The sequence below is a fragment of the Lathamus discolor genome, chromosome 3 (assembly GCF_037157495.1).
Source record: "Lathamus discolor isolate bLatDis1 chromosome 3, bLatDis1.hap1, whole genome shotgun sequence".
Taxonomy (NCBI): Eukaryota; Metazoa; Chordata; class Aves; order Psittaciformes; family Psittacidae; genus Lathamus; species Lathamus discolor.
This window is the reverse complement of record NC_088886.1, coordinates 81,415,711-81,430,644: the sequence shown is the minus strand read 5'-3', so window position 1 is coordinate 81,430,644 and position 14,934 is coordinate 81,415,711. Positions and strand designations below refer to the sequence as shown.

Here is a 14,934-nt window from a genome sequence, read left to right as displayed (position 1 = left end):
AACTGCTCTGAATCTATCAACTTGAGTTAATCCCTCAGAATAAAACAATAAACCAATTAATTCCTCCAGGCTGCCAACTGCTATTTCTAAGACTTAGTCTAAAATGGATTTAAATGATGAAATTCTAAACCCCGAAAAAAATTGAGTTTAATTGAAAAGAAACCATGTTTTTTCTCTTCTCCTGTGGTACAGTTCCTGTTCATAGCATCTGGTTCACCTGGATTTTAAGAGGGTTCATATCAAACATGCATGTGTGTGGAAAATGCTGCTCTTCTGACCTTTGTACTCACTTTGCAGTGACAGGGTATGTAGCTACCTGAGGAATGAATCATGTAGAACCAGCTCTGCCTCATCTTCTCCCCAGTCAGTCCTGGAGAGCTTTTCCCACATCTATGCTCTCCTCCTTCTTCTCTATACTCATTTATCATGTAAAAAATCAGGGCAGGGATGGAGCCATATATTCTAGGTCCAGAACAACCTCTAATTTTTGTGAGGTTTCTACTGTGCTGAAAGGCAGATTTTTTGTATGATGCTACATGGACCCTGGAGGTGGTGTCTGCCTACGGATGTGGTTACATCTCCCTCATCTTCAGGGGTGCTCCAAGCAAGTGGGTGGGTTGGGCTCTATAGATAGTGTGTACTAATCCATACTCCATTTTGCAGAGAGGCATGGTAGAAAACACACAGCTACTATCTATTTAGGGAATTTGTTAATATTAGAACCTTAGGGAGCAGCTCTACTTACATCACAGACATCTGTTTGTTGGAAATACCAGTTCAATAAACAGTCTTCTCAGCCTCAGTATTTTAGCAGTACAGGCATTACAAATGAGGATGATGTTACAGTCCTTTCCAGTCCTAATGCAGGGTCATTCTCCCCAGTGCAGAGGTGTAGGTCCACAGTTTTTTCTCATAGCTGCATAATACAGAGACATCTGCAGCACAAGAAACACGTGGGTGCCAGCAATCTTAATGAAGCCCCCAAAGTGAAACCTCAAAAAAAGTGCACTTCCCAAGGACCCAGATAAGACTCATATTGAACTCTAAAGGGATGGAGATCATTCAGTATATCGATAAATGCAGTTGTCCTGGAAAAAGCTTCAGCTGCATGTTTTGAATGAGATCTTTTTGCTTTGGAGTGAGCTAATGATCTGTAAGCACTGGCCCCATGTCATCATCTGGGGTCCTGATGATGGCGGTAGCATACAGAGCTCTCTAATGTCATGTATGGCCAAAAATGGAGAATCTCGAGTTTCTGCCTGTTTCTGGTGGCTATCCAGAGAATATGGTATTCACCAAGGAGGATGGTGAAAGGAAACAACCCTCTAACATAAAGTGGGTTCTGATGTTTGTATCTATATGCAGTGTATACAATGGCTATTGTTTGAAGAGTATACAATGGCTATTGTCTTTGAAGAGCTTTGCTACCTGTCTCATTACCCTGGAAAAAGACTTTGGGGTATTAAATAGAGAACAATCAATCCCACTAACAACAATTAACCCTCTAGGAAATAAACACAGTAAAAGAGTTATGCTTGTCTTAGCAGATGTTGCTAGTTGATAAAATCTCAAATTCAGAGGTTATTGAATATGCAGACCTTTTCTGGAACTATTAAGAGACTATGCATGTGATGGGGTAAATGATGAATATGATTTAGCTTTAAAAGATCTGGCTTTGTAACAGTACATAACTCTAAAAAATATATTTCACCTTACATCCAGCACGGTACTGTACTATGCTAAATTCAGGCCCCGGCTCCAGCTAAAAGACTCAGGATGTCATGATGTGCTGTTTGAAGCCAGCTTGCTGTAGAGGAAATCAACACTCACAGCTGGATGCAGACCCGGAGTCCCCATTCTCCTGCTGCTGGGAGCAGTATTTTTGCCCTACTTGTTTAACTAGGAATGAATGGGACTGGTTTGGTTTTCTTCCAGACCAGTTGTACTTAGCCTCATTACAAACTTCACCATGCACTGTCCTTTTCCCTGCCTTATCTCCCCTCTCCTTCAAGGGCAATGCTGGAATGCTAGAGAGGTGCTTTTGCTGGGAGCTGTTCTGAGCTAAGAGGACAGGCCAAAATGACCCTTCCTCCTGCTTGGTGTTTCAAACGGCTTCCGCCCGCGGGGAGGGGATGTATTGAGAATGTGTGAGAGAAAACACTGAAAAGGGAGAAAAAGCACAAAAAGGGAGGGGGGAAAAAGTACAGCAAGGAAGCTAGAGACAAACTTCCAGTTGTGGATTATTTCTCACCCAGGCTCTAATTAGGAAGCCTCTTATGGGACTGTGAAGCTGTCAGGCTGCCAAATGTCAGCGTGTTTGTCGGAGATCAGGCAATTCTCCTGTCTGCAGCAGCTCCAGTTTGGTGCCATGATCCTCCGGGGTTCCTCCAGCATGTGTGACTCACACTCAGCGCTGGCACCAGGGTAGCAGTGGAGGGCTTATCATTTTCCCTAAGAATCCAGAAATAAACCTTCTGGGATTTGATCCTTTCATTCTGGTTGTGCACAGAGAGGGTTAACCACAGGGTGCAGAGCTGCTTCAGCAGTGTGTGACTCAGATTCCCAGGGAAATCCCCAGCTTATCTGATGGAGCCTGTTAGTCTGCTAATTGAATAAGCTCCTATTAAAACTGCAATGTTTTTTAATGACTGCTAACAAAGGGCCAGATTCTGATCTGATCTTTTCTCTTGGGCTCATTTTTGCTGATGGTCGGGCCCTGCACCTGATTGCTGGGTGGGAGGGCAGCAGCTGCTTCCCCAGAGCCTAGTCTTGCTCCGGAGTGGGTACCTGAAACCAAAGCCTCAGCTCTAGGGCCTTCCTGGTGCAATTGAGTTACCAACTGGGCATCAAAACTTTACTTTTAATGAGCCAAGGCTTTATGAAGTGTAATAGGCAGGAAGCTTTTAATGGGGATCTTTAGGAAGAGGGAGAAGGCTGCAATGCAGCCAGCAGAGGAAAGCATTTGCTGGGAGACTACAAGGACTCCATGTAACATAATTGCTGGAAATATCTAATACATGATCCAAGCCTTGCTCTGAGTAATTAACTTTCCCAGTGTTGAAATCAGGTTGATTTGTTGATTCTGCATACAAGATGTTGTCTATGTCTGCATAGAAATAATGCTGTGTGTGCCTCTGCATATACACATTCAAACCTTAATTTTAATTAAAATTATGTGCATTATATATGTATCTCTTTTTCTCTATGGGAATTGACTTTGAGAAGGTATTTGCCTAATAGGAAGAGAAAAAAACTGTGGTTAGTATTTAAAGTGAACTTAGCTGGGTTCCAGGATACTTCAGAGGGAGAGCCTAACAGCCAGGCCCTGCCCTCCCCAGGATGGGGTTGAGCTCTTGCATGACCCTGTGAACACGTTTGCCTTCCTCATCTCACCTGAAACTCCCAGTGCGTTCCCCAAGCGTGTGTGACATCAGAGCCATGAAATGTTTTCTTATATAATCATAAGGAGACTTTCTTTTTTTCTTTAAAACCAGGAATGAGATCTGGCCGCCTTCACCCCCATGTGCATCCACACCAGTTTCCTCCTGGGAATGTTTTTATTAACATGCTTCCTGTAGAAGGTCCCACATACCCACACCAACACTGAGCTGCTGCTTGAAAAGTTTCATAAGCAATCCATAAGTGGTGGGGTTTTTTCCTTACGATAACAATAGCGAAGTGTCAAAGATTTGAAGCTCCTGTTATCAGCGGCAGAGCCTAAACCCCATTTCTCGGCCCGTTTCCTGTTCCCCACTCCCCGGCTATCAGATGCTGTGGCACGACTCGCGGTCCCAACAAACAGAAACTGATTTCCAACCGGCAAACACGCTGTTTACTTTCCAGAGGAATTGCACTTTCCCATCTGACAGCTGATCAAGGGATCTCCCGCTGCTGTCAGCACGGAGAAGTGTTTAAACACAGGGATGGAAGTTTAAACATTTTCTCATTATCACAGAATAAAAAAAAATAAATTAAAAAATAATAAAAAAACCCACCCCAAAATAAAGGCATTGAGGCTCGGGGCCCCCCTGCTGTGCCTGTAATGAAGCGCTGCCACGTGACCCACCGGCGGGGGCTTTTATCTCTGCCCCAATATCATTACTGAAGTGACACCTGTCACATGACCCACATCAGGGCTTTCATCTGGCCTCCCCAAATGCAGGTCTAGCTTGTGAGGGGGATTTTCCTGGAGCTTCCCCCCCACCCCTTTAAAGAGCATTGACCACTTGCACTGTTACTGGCATGGTTTGCAAGTATTAAAGCTCTTGTGGGGTTTTTTTTTCTCTTGGGGATATATGATTTGGCTGACAAAGTTGGTCTGGGCTGAAGTAAAACAGAATCTTGGCCTGGGAAAGAGGTTGTTTCATTTACTTCAAGATGTTTTTACAGCAAATATTTAAGTCTGCTGTTAAACTCTCTTCACATAAAAAGGGATGCTAAAGGATTTCTCCAAAATCTCAGAGTTGTTTTTAATTTTTTATTAGGTGGTGAGAAGATGACCCTGGAGGACAATGATCTCCATTTACATGCACTTCATAGACTCTCACCTACTTTACCAGCGCATACTACCTCTGCCAAGAGAAAGTTTTCTGCAAAAAAGGAAAGGTCAGTCCTGCACCTCTTTGCCAATGTCTGGGATTTTTTTGTGAGGTCTTCAACAGCAAACACCTCGATTTGCAATGGGCCCACATACACAACAGCAGTACTGAGCACTTACTTGCTAGAACCCGTTCAGTTATTACCTCAAAACAGAACATCAAACATCCAGATGTGACAGGGGATGACCACCCACATGAGCTAGATGTGAGCAGGCTGGAGATAAAGGAGCCTGATCATCATGGCTTTTTCCTGCTCCTCCTTTCCCATTCCACGCTCAGCCATGCATGAAGTCTGATACTTCTCTGACCCCTTCATAATCTGATTCAGCTCAGTAAAGCAACGAAAAACTAACTCAGCAAAAGAATTAACAGCTTTCTACCTGTTTAGTGAGTAAGATCAGTTCATCAAGGGCTTAGAAAAGTGCCAGAGAGCAAGAGGGAAAGACTGCAAAGCTTGAAGCACAGAGGTAAATGAGGGAAGCGGGACCGCCTTTTTGGGTGGCACAGATTTGGTACATGAATTCAGATGTTTCTTTTTACCTGGTCTTCTTCACTCATTACAACACTACGTCCATTTGTTGCCCTTGAGATTGTGCAGGCCAGGGGATGGAAAATGTACTAAGTACTACTGATGTGAATAGTGCTCCTGTTAGTTTGGGGGAGTAGTGGTTCTAGGGCAATTTCTCTCTCTGATCTGGCATATTTAAGGCATTGGGCCTCCAGTGCTGATTTAATGAACAGAAGAGTGTTGGGTTGCAGGACATCCTTTTGCCAGGGTCTTTTTGGCTTTCTGCCCTTCCATGTAACAGAGCTAGAATATAACATTTGACTCTTTGGCAGTTTAGTGTAAGAAATTTGGAATATGGGGTACAGCTATGTGAAAGAGCAAAGCCATTCTCTCTTCTGCTGCAGGACAGAAGACATTTATAACTGGTGGTCTGGATTGAAAGTGATTCAGATCTCATCATTAGATCCCTTACTGTCTGTGCATAACTAATCCTTTAATTTAATATACCTCAAGCATTTAGTGGCTCCCAATTATGAGCAGACATCCAGCGCTTGGCAGCCATTAGAGATCCTGCTTCTTCACTGCCCAGCCATCTCCAAGAGTGCTAAAGGAACACCGAATACCCCATCCCAACTTGGGCATCACTTACAGCCTTTCTGAACCCATGTATGACAATGCACCATAACTCAGAAGTGGAGAGCTATCTTCTACCTACATAGACAGGCAGCCACTTTAGAAAAGCTTCTTTATTGTACCAGTTCTTAGAATCTTTTGCAATGCAGCAGCCAGTGCCAGTGTGCTTAAGAATTCCTGGTTTTCTTTTAAAAAGGTTCCAAATGCCCTTCTCTCCACAAATAAACCTGCACATGGGAGGCTTACAAAGAAACACATGCCTAAGTAGAACTCTATAGGACATTCTGGCCTGATCTTGCTTAGACTGCTGTGAGGTCACTGTAATATTATTCCAGATTCGTTGCAGAGCAAATTAGAGGCAGAAGGTCCTAATACTGAGACAGATTTCTGTTCAGTATTGCAAAGGGAGGTCAGGCATTCACACTCACTTTGACAGTGGCTGATGTTTGGGAGATCTGGGTCCACACAATCCAGACGTGGAAAGACTTGGGGATATAGCTCTCCTTCTTATCAAGGCAGAGAACTTTAAGGACTGTCACATAACACAAGGAATACCTCTTGTTCTCTTCACTGAGCAGTGCCTGCAGATAATCCATGTGCTATTTTATGTATCTAATTTATATGTTCCTGAAATAATGTCTATAGCAAGGGCAAAGGAGAACACAAAAGTGTGCCCAGATCTGTAGTGTTTGATTAGCAAGAAATGGACTTGAGTGGGTCTGGAAATGTAGCTCCCTTACACTGAAATGACACCTTCCAGCTCTTTCTATGGCTGCCACCTATTTACCTGGTGTTTCCCCATAGCTCCATGACTGATTTGTTCCAATGCCTCAATGATCTGCATAATTCTTGCTCAGAGAAGTTCTCCCAGTCATGCCAGTGACATTACTCAGATGAATAAGAAGTATTCAAGAAAGTCTGCATGCCTGCACCTTAATGATTTATCTTTGCCTTCCTCTTCTTCAGAGATCTGCTGTGAGGTTACACCAAGGCTTCTGGTTTCTGATGTCCCAGAGCCCAGAAAAAGTATCCCAGATATCTGAAACCAAGCCAACTAGCACTTGAACACAGTAAATCGCTTGCTTTCCTAATTCCTCCAGGAAGAATGCTGTAAGAAATTTCACAGTAACTGTAGTTGGGGAAGAGCTCTCTGATTTCCCCATGTGTCCTGATCAGCACTAACCTCAGATTAGCTTTCCTTCTCATAATCCCTCAGCAGACCTGAGATCAAGGAGAGGAAATCACTCTGGTAACTCATTAATGAGCTAGAACTTTCTGCAACAGTTGGACAAAAAATGGCCTGTGTTTGGCTGCATCTGAATTCTTAGCCATCTCCCCTCTGTTCATCAACACCTGCACACATTTGGGACCCAGTATAAGAAGACCCCCGAATTCAGCTCTAAGCAACCAGTCTGCAATGCACATGCCTAATGCTCTGCTGGTGTGGAACCAGTATGCTGGTAATCCTGTTAGTAATGGCAGAAGCTCCCTCTAGGAAATTATAACAAATAGTCTTCAACAATTCCTTTGTTGACAACTTTATCCAAGAAACCATCTTCCCTGGAGACTTCACTCAACTTCTGACTAATCCCCTCCTTCCCTCAGGAGCTCTTTTGTTGAAGGAGATTGTAGGCAAACCCCAGGAATGACAGGTCTCTGTAAGCCTTGGATCAGCCTCTACATTCTTTCAATTGTCAGTCCCCATCTGTCCTGTTTGTACATCGATCTTCTGGACCAGGGATCTCTCTATTAAGTGTCACATCATTGAGTTTATTCTGCAAGTCTAGTGTCCAGACTGTGCTGTTACATCTTCGTTGCCAAGTCAATCTTTCTGACATTGCTTTCTGAAAAACAAAAGGCAGGACATCTGCACAATTTAATTCTCTTCTACTGAAAGGTGATTTAAAAAAATACTCCCTTCTCCCTAAGCAAACTCTGTCCTTTTCTTTCGTGTGTACTCACAAAGGTTTTGTTTCATTTTGTCAATATTAAGAATTATTTCAAAGATCCTTGCTGTAAGGAGGCTAGAATCTGCCCTGTTGCAATAGAATTTTGTGAGGATAAAAATCCATGGCCTAAGTCCTGAATCAAAAGGAAAAATAAATCCTAATTACAAATATTCTGCAGGGCTAGTGCCTTCAGTTACTTTGCTTATTAACAGTCTAAACAAGCTCGAATCTTCCTGTAGATTCACCTACACTTGGCCAGTGCAGTAGCTCATACATGTAAGAGGCACCGCATTTTTTATCTGCATTTTCAGAGGCAGCATGAGAATGGAAACAGATTCCAACAATCCATACGTTCCTCCTCAACAGGCAGAGGGAAAGAGGTGGAATAGCATAGAAAATGGATGGAGTGTTGGCATGGACTGTGTGTCACCCTGGGATAGACACCTGGCACTCTCTTTCCTTCCTGAAACCAGGAGAACAGGGAGGAAACTGTGACAATGTTTTGTTCCTTTCTCTGTTGCTCAGGGCCCATGGATTCCTGACGGAGCCTGGTATGTTTAGTTTTTTGGCTTTGTCTATTTTTGTAACTTAACTCAGGTTGGCCAATGAAGGAAGGCTGGCCAGTTTCATTATGTTCCCAGGAAATTCCATTCCCTCATGTGCCAGCATGAGGCTGTTGTGCTTTAGATGCCTATCTACCTCTGATTAGATTCGAAAAAGCAGACAGAACCCCCTGCTTTCCATTGGTAGCCTATTAAAATGACAAAAAAATTACTGTTTCATTTATAACCTTGCTTATGTCTGAATCCAGATGCCTTTTATAAGAAGAGAATTAATAACGTGAACACCATCACTTATAGAATGTTTTCCTGTAATGAAGTGCAGAAGAAGACTTGAATTGACATTGAAGCTTGTTTAGTACCTTTTTTAAGCAGCATAAAAAACGGACAAAATCATTTTCAGGCCATGTTAATATTAAAAAAAAGAAAATGTTTAATAAGAGTATCTCCTACTCTTTTCACGCTTTCAGTATTTTAAATTGAGTATTTGTGAAATACTCTCAAAATCAGTTAAAACTGGTCAAATCCAGATTCACTGAACTGAAGAATGAGTGCCCTCCTCAAGTGAGTTGTTCCAGAAGCCTTAGTGGAACTGACAACCAGCTTTTTGGCAGGATTATTTCCTCTGTGATCACAGAGAGGGAACAGCTGCCCTGTCTGCACTTGAGCAGGTGAGCAGGGAATGTATTCAGGCTGCCTCCAAAACCCAGTCTGGTCACAGGGCTGGCAGTGTCAGGTCCTTCTTGAAAGGACTGGAGGCTGTCCTGTCTGCCTGCTGTTGTCTATGTGATGAGGGCAGATGGGGTAGAAAGAGGCTGTGAGACCAGGCACTGAGCGCTGGGACCTGATCCTGTAGCAGGTGCATCTACATGCATGTGAAAGCACAGACAGATAGCTGAGGTTTGCCTTGTTAGCACAGCTTAGGTCGCCTCTTAGCTTGGCAGAAAATTGGACAGTCAAGCTAATTTGGCCTCAAGATCAGTTTCCAGGTCTGCCCTGCAAGCACAGTCCCAGGCAGTGACACTGACTGGACACATGCTGTTAACAAATGCACAAAGTAAACAAAGAGATAGGATATAACAAAACGGTATTTCTGTCAATAATGTCAATAATTATTTCAGTCATTTCTTTCAATAAGAATGACTTTAAGTGATCTTTTGCTCTTTCTGTAGCAGGAGATGAAAAATGTTGATGCTGAACCATTTTTTTGAGGTATGTCGTATTAAAATGATGACTAATTAAAACCAAGGATGTTAATGAGCTAAAGAGATTTTGCCTAGCTCTGCTCAGGTTCCACTGTGTGTGAAATCAAAACAAATAAGCTATAAAATGTGAACTCACTAGACAAGGACAAAGGCAAACAAAACAATTGGTCAGTTTAAGCAATGGAGAAATGAAGCAATATTTTGACTGGGGAGGCATCAGGGGAGGTATCCATCTGAGTCTTGGGAGTATGATGAAACAAACCCAAACCCCCCATGATACCGCCAAGCATTGTGGGCCATTGGCTCGCTGATCTCTGAATGTAAGATTTCCCACTTTGTCCTCAGCCTGGGATGTGGTCATCCAGCCCTGGGTATCAGTTCTGTTTTCCCACCTTCAATATACAAAGGAATTCATGCACCAAGGATAATGGCAGCAGCTTTGGCAATGGCAGCTACATGCTTACCCAAGAGTTATTTAATCATCTCTGCTTTCTACCAAAACTTGCTTGAACCTTGTGAGAGATGGCCTTTTCGGTAAGAAACAAAAAGGTCACAGATTTGAGGTTGCAGTCTCACTCCAGGAACTTTGAGCACTGATTGTCCTGCAGAAAAGGCAGGTTAAAGAGAAAGCTACAAAATGATCCTTCTCCTTCACTGTGCTACTTTCCTAATGCTCTCCCGTGACATTAACCACAATATAAACTCATTCAGGATCCTATTTCTCACAGCTCCATTCCTTCTGCTTTTCTGGGGAAATGATTGCTTTAATCTAGGCATCCTTCTCTAGAAATCTCATCCATGTGGGTTTTTTGTTTTCCTTTTTCTTGGAGCAACCAGCAAAACACTATTTGGTAGAACAGTGGTAGGAATGCAACCCGCTAATCAAAAGGATTCAAATGGATCTACACACTGCCAAGCTCTCTCCTTCCCACCCAGTGGAGGGGGAAAAAAAAGAGAAAGAAAAAAGAGATAGAGCGAAGGCACGGAGCTTCTCTCCTTCAGCAATCTCACAAATGCAAAACCTTCCACTCCAGTGACTCCTCATTAACTTACCAAATCTGACAGTCTAATTATCGTAGCTGCTTCACGCTTAGAATAAATAAATACTAAAGTGGGTGTTTAAAGAAATTGAGCAGTGAAATTCAGTCATCTAGACAGTCAATAGAGAGTTTATTTTAAATTTTTATATTCTTATGTATTTATATCATTTTAGGAAAGATAATGAGATAGTTGTCTTTCAGGCTAATTGAGTTCCTAGGCTCATGGTTGCTTGCTGTCATAATCTCAAACTTAGCTTTAACTTTTGTGCCTTAGAAATCTGATCACTACATCCCCATTTGCTCTTTTCTGCTGATAACTGGGTGAAGGCGGAAGTGCACCTGAGGATGGGAAACAGCTACATGAGAGCTCCAGTCTGGATGTCTTTCACAGCAAACAAGACAACTAAATCTTCTCAGATTAGCATTTAAGAGAGTTAAAGGGAAAATGGAAGTTATAGAAACCACAGTTATAACTTGCAATTAGACAAAATACAGAAAAACATCTGCTAACCTCTGATGCAATTGCATCTGCCTCCATGAGGGTATTAACAGCACTCCCTCCGAAGAGCAGCTCATCTCCCTGAACAATAAGACCTTTATAGAGATCCTCTGGCCTGAGATCAATGGGAGTCAGAGTATTCGATCCATGTCTGTAGGACTTTGTTTCCACAAGTCATGTGGGCCGAACTTTGTGCCAGTTGTGCTTTTGCAAGAGCATGAGCTGGGTAGTGAGCAAAGGAAACCTTCCTTCTTTTCCCATCTTCCCTTTCACCCTGTGCTTCTATACAGGGCCCAGCATGGTTTGCTCCAGGCCAGTGCCCAGGGATGAGCTTGAACAGGACAACATCTCCAGAGGCCTGTGCCCTTGGCGCACATCTGCTGTGATGTTGCAATGCATCTTTCCCAGGGTGGTGGCTTAATGACAGAATACAAAACCTCAGTGTCCTGTCAGTACTTAAGCAGACCTTCTACCACTGTGGAGATCAGGCCAGGTGAAGCGAAGGGTGTTTTTCCTGAGTTAAGTGAAGATTTGCTTTATCACTTGACAGAAAAGTCTGCTTCTGGGTCAGGAGTGACAGCTGATTTGCTGCTCAACACCAACTGTGGTTTATTCCCTTATTAAGACACAGATGCATGCATCTTGTGCGAACTACTCTTTCTAGGTGTCCGTATCTGATTTACAGTGAAGGATATCCATTTGCTGTATACAGAGGTGGCAAAGCATAGAGGAAAAAATATTTAAGTGACTATATAAACTTTTTAGCTATGTAGGAAAACCTAGGCAAACCAGCCAACCCAAACAAGGTGTCCATGAAAGTCAGCTTTTCCTTAGATGTGCCCTGTGGTAACACCTACCAGCGCTGCCTAATTCCAGCAGTAGTAGGATTTTTAGAAAGCAATGGCTTACAGCCTTAACCTCCTCATTGCCTATGCTTGCTTTGTATTAGTTTAGATGCAACAGGCATGAAAACAACAGTGCTCTGTCAGCACCAAGCCTCCCTCCTCCTGCCTCTGAAAAGCTGAATAGCGGGCTGTTTCAGGAGAAAGGCTACAGTGCTATCACATCACCACCTGGCACACTGGTTTTGAATTGCTGGGAGCAGGTAACAGAGACCAATCATACCCAAAAAAGCAGCAGGTCCCTCCTAGTCAAAGCCAGGATCGCACCCGTGCAACACACTATCCTCCTCGCAGAGCACAAGGTGGCCTTGCTTGATGACTAGCTGCTAAGCCAATAGTATGCCCAGAGTCAAATATCTCCTGAACTGTGAGAAAGGTCAGTCCTGAGCCTGGACATCGGTCCAGTGGGGATAGGATCTGAGAAGCCAGCTCAGGCCTCCCTGGCCAATGTGCCTGTGTTGTTCGGTCAGAGCTCTTGCAGTGTTTTCTTGGAAGCACACTGCTGCTAACCCCAAATCCCACTGCTCACCCTCCCTACTCGCAAGTCTACTCTGAAGCATTTGTGGGCAAAAGAGAAGGAAAATAAACCAAATCTATAAGTAACAATAATAAGCTGCAATTGTTACTGTGTCAGACTTGTCTGACAGCAGTGAGATACCTTCTCAGAATGCCCTTTGCACTTCAGGACTGACACTGAGTTGAGAGCATGGCTCATGCTTTCTTGATTCAAGGATCTCGTCTTTCTTCCAGGAGTGATTAATTGGACAGAAAACATTCTGCTTTAGCAGGTGGCAAAGGGTTAGACTGAAGTTTTATCAGAGCTGTTGTAGTGTAGGGCTGCACTACACAAAGATAATTGTCTCAGGACTGGCTGACAGCAAATGCTCCAGTTTTACGAAAGGTCATCGCTGCCACCCTTCAGGCTACTAGTCACAGTGTAAGGAAGATAGCAATTCCCCCGCTCCTGTCCTCTGTTGCTATATCCAGAGGTACTGCTGGCATGTGCAGAATTAAGGCCACCAAAATGGTGACTAGAGTTTTAACCTGGGCCTTACCAGCCTTTTCTGGCACCAGAGGCACAAGAGCGAGCAGCTCTAAGAGAGGCCCCTCTGAGGGCCAGCCCCACTAAGGGCACAAAGAGTCTTCTTCTCTTACATGATGGGCTGTAAGCAACATACAAGCATATGAGCTTTAGCATAAGCAACAGCAACCTGTTCCCCTCAGCAGGAGCTGACCACCGGGAAGCAAAGAGCCTCGTGCTCCCTCTCGGCCTTCCCAGGGGCAGTACCCAGCTTCTATCCATTAGCATTCCCCTCAGTATTCAGAAATATGACATTTGGAGAGGTACTTATTGAAACACTGATTTCTCCAATTATTTTTTTCCTAGGAATAGACCTTTGAAAAACATCCCCTAGCATCCAGCTTGTCCTAGCAACTTATAAAAAGATCAGTTACGGATAAAATTATTACATAAAAATAGAAAATATTTTCTTACAGGAGCCTTCTATTTTTCCTAATGTTGTTTCCTTCTTACTCTCTCACGCACCTTGGGATCAACCCCCTCTTCCTTTACCTTTCATCTCCAGCTCATTCTTTGCCCTTCTGCATTAACTTTCTCCTTCAGAGGATGGGGACTAATAGCCAGCATCCTCCAGAACAAAGTGGGGACAGAATATACATAAAATCTGCACTGTGTTATCATAGCAACAAGAATTTTAAAGTGATACAGTGTAATTCCAAAGCAGCCTGATGCCAAAGTGACAGAAGAGAACCCATGTCTTAAACGATTATGGCAATAGGGATGGCTACATGGAGAATTATTCAGAATTGCCTAATTTTTACAGGCTTAATGAGTCACTCATGAATATGGTCTTGCATGATCATACTGTACCTTTTTTCAGCCCTGTGCACTTTGATTCTGCTCCCAACACATTGGTTGCTATGATAACGCCATGCAGTTTCCTATCCACAAGGTACTTCTTGCCGCAATGTGGGGGATAATAAATATGGGATGGTGCATAAAGCCAGGTGAAATAAATCTATCCCCTCTCTGCCAGCGTGTTGGAGAGATTGACACATTATGCCAATCTGTTTTCTCATTCCTTCTATTTCTCCTCACTCTCTCCCTTTCTCTCACACTGTCTGTCTCTGTACCTGTTTTTTTCCACACGCTCTCTCTCTCTCTTGGCACTGACACTTTCATCTTCTCCCTTGGGGATTGGAGATGTCACTGCGGGAAGTGCTTGTCCGCCTCTCCGGCAGCAGCAGAGCCCTGTGGCTTTGACAAACCTCATTTAATTGGGAGGAAGCCAGGAGGGTTTGAAAGAACTGAAACATCCACGAAACTCCTTTTATCAGGCATAATTTAAACTCTGCATGGAAAAAACCCTATATGTATAAAGAAAAGTCAACTTCCCTCCTGCTGTGCGTGCTCCCCTCCTCCCCCCGTGGCACAGGCAGGCTCCTGCGAGATTCCATCTTTTCATTTTTCTAAAAGTGTCAAAGTAGATTTGTGCTCTGTGGCTGGGTGAACAGAAAAGGAATGCAGATGTCTCTCACTCGTGCACATACACACACAGAGCACCTTCTGAAGGGCAGCGGTTTGGGAGAGATGCTAGCTTGCTGCTCCTTCACTTGGGATGTGTCACAGGAGCCAGAAATTAGGTTTTCAAATAGCTTGACAACACACTCCAAGAAGGCTTCTTAATTGCTCCTGTCTTAAAAAACCACACCAAACTAACTAGTGTAGTGGGTGCCTAGGAGGAAACAGGGAATGCGAGTGCTCTCTGGCCTGTTGCCCAGTAAGAGGGGGCTTTTCCTAGTGAGGACCAGAACCTGTAGCTTGAGAGACCCTGTATTTATTATCAGCTCTGGGCAGGAGAGGCAGACCTGTGTGTATGCAGCTGTGTGCTTGAAAGAGAGCAAGGGAAGAAGAAAATAAAGCAGGTAAAACTGAGGGAGGACTGGTGCAACAGGGTATGAGGAACAGCTGTTGTCTCTGAACATCAAAAGGGAGCAGGAGGAGCAGTCCAAGGGAATT

The 14,934-nt window shown here is 43.7% G+C and overlaps 1 protein-coding gene and 1 long non-coding RNA gene across 2 annotated transcripts in view; one reads left to right on the top strand and one right to left on the bottom strand.

The window, feature by feature from the left end:
* LOC136011080 (uncharacterized) overlaps positions 1–14,934 on the top strand; it is a 104,820-nt gene that overhangs the window by 79,595 nt on the left and 10,291 nt on the right. The window contains exon 2 of the long non-coding RNA XR_010611189.1: positions 4,485–4,605. This is a non-coding gene — a long non-coding RNA (uncharacterized LOC136011080). The remainder of the gene's footprint in view (positions 1–4,484; positions 4,606–14,934) is intronic.
* CDK15 (cyclin dependent kinase 15) overlaps positions 9,946–14,934 on the bottom strand; it is a 37,468-nt gene continuing 32,479 nt past the window's right edge. Inside the window, 1 exon segment of the mRNA XM_065672746.1 lies at positions 9,946–10,055. Coding sequence (XP_065528818.1) covers positions 9,946–10,055 — 110 coding nt within the window.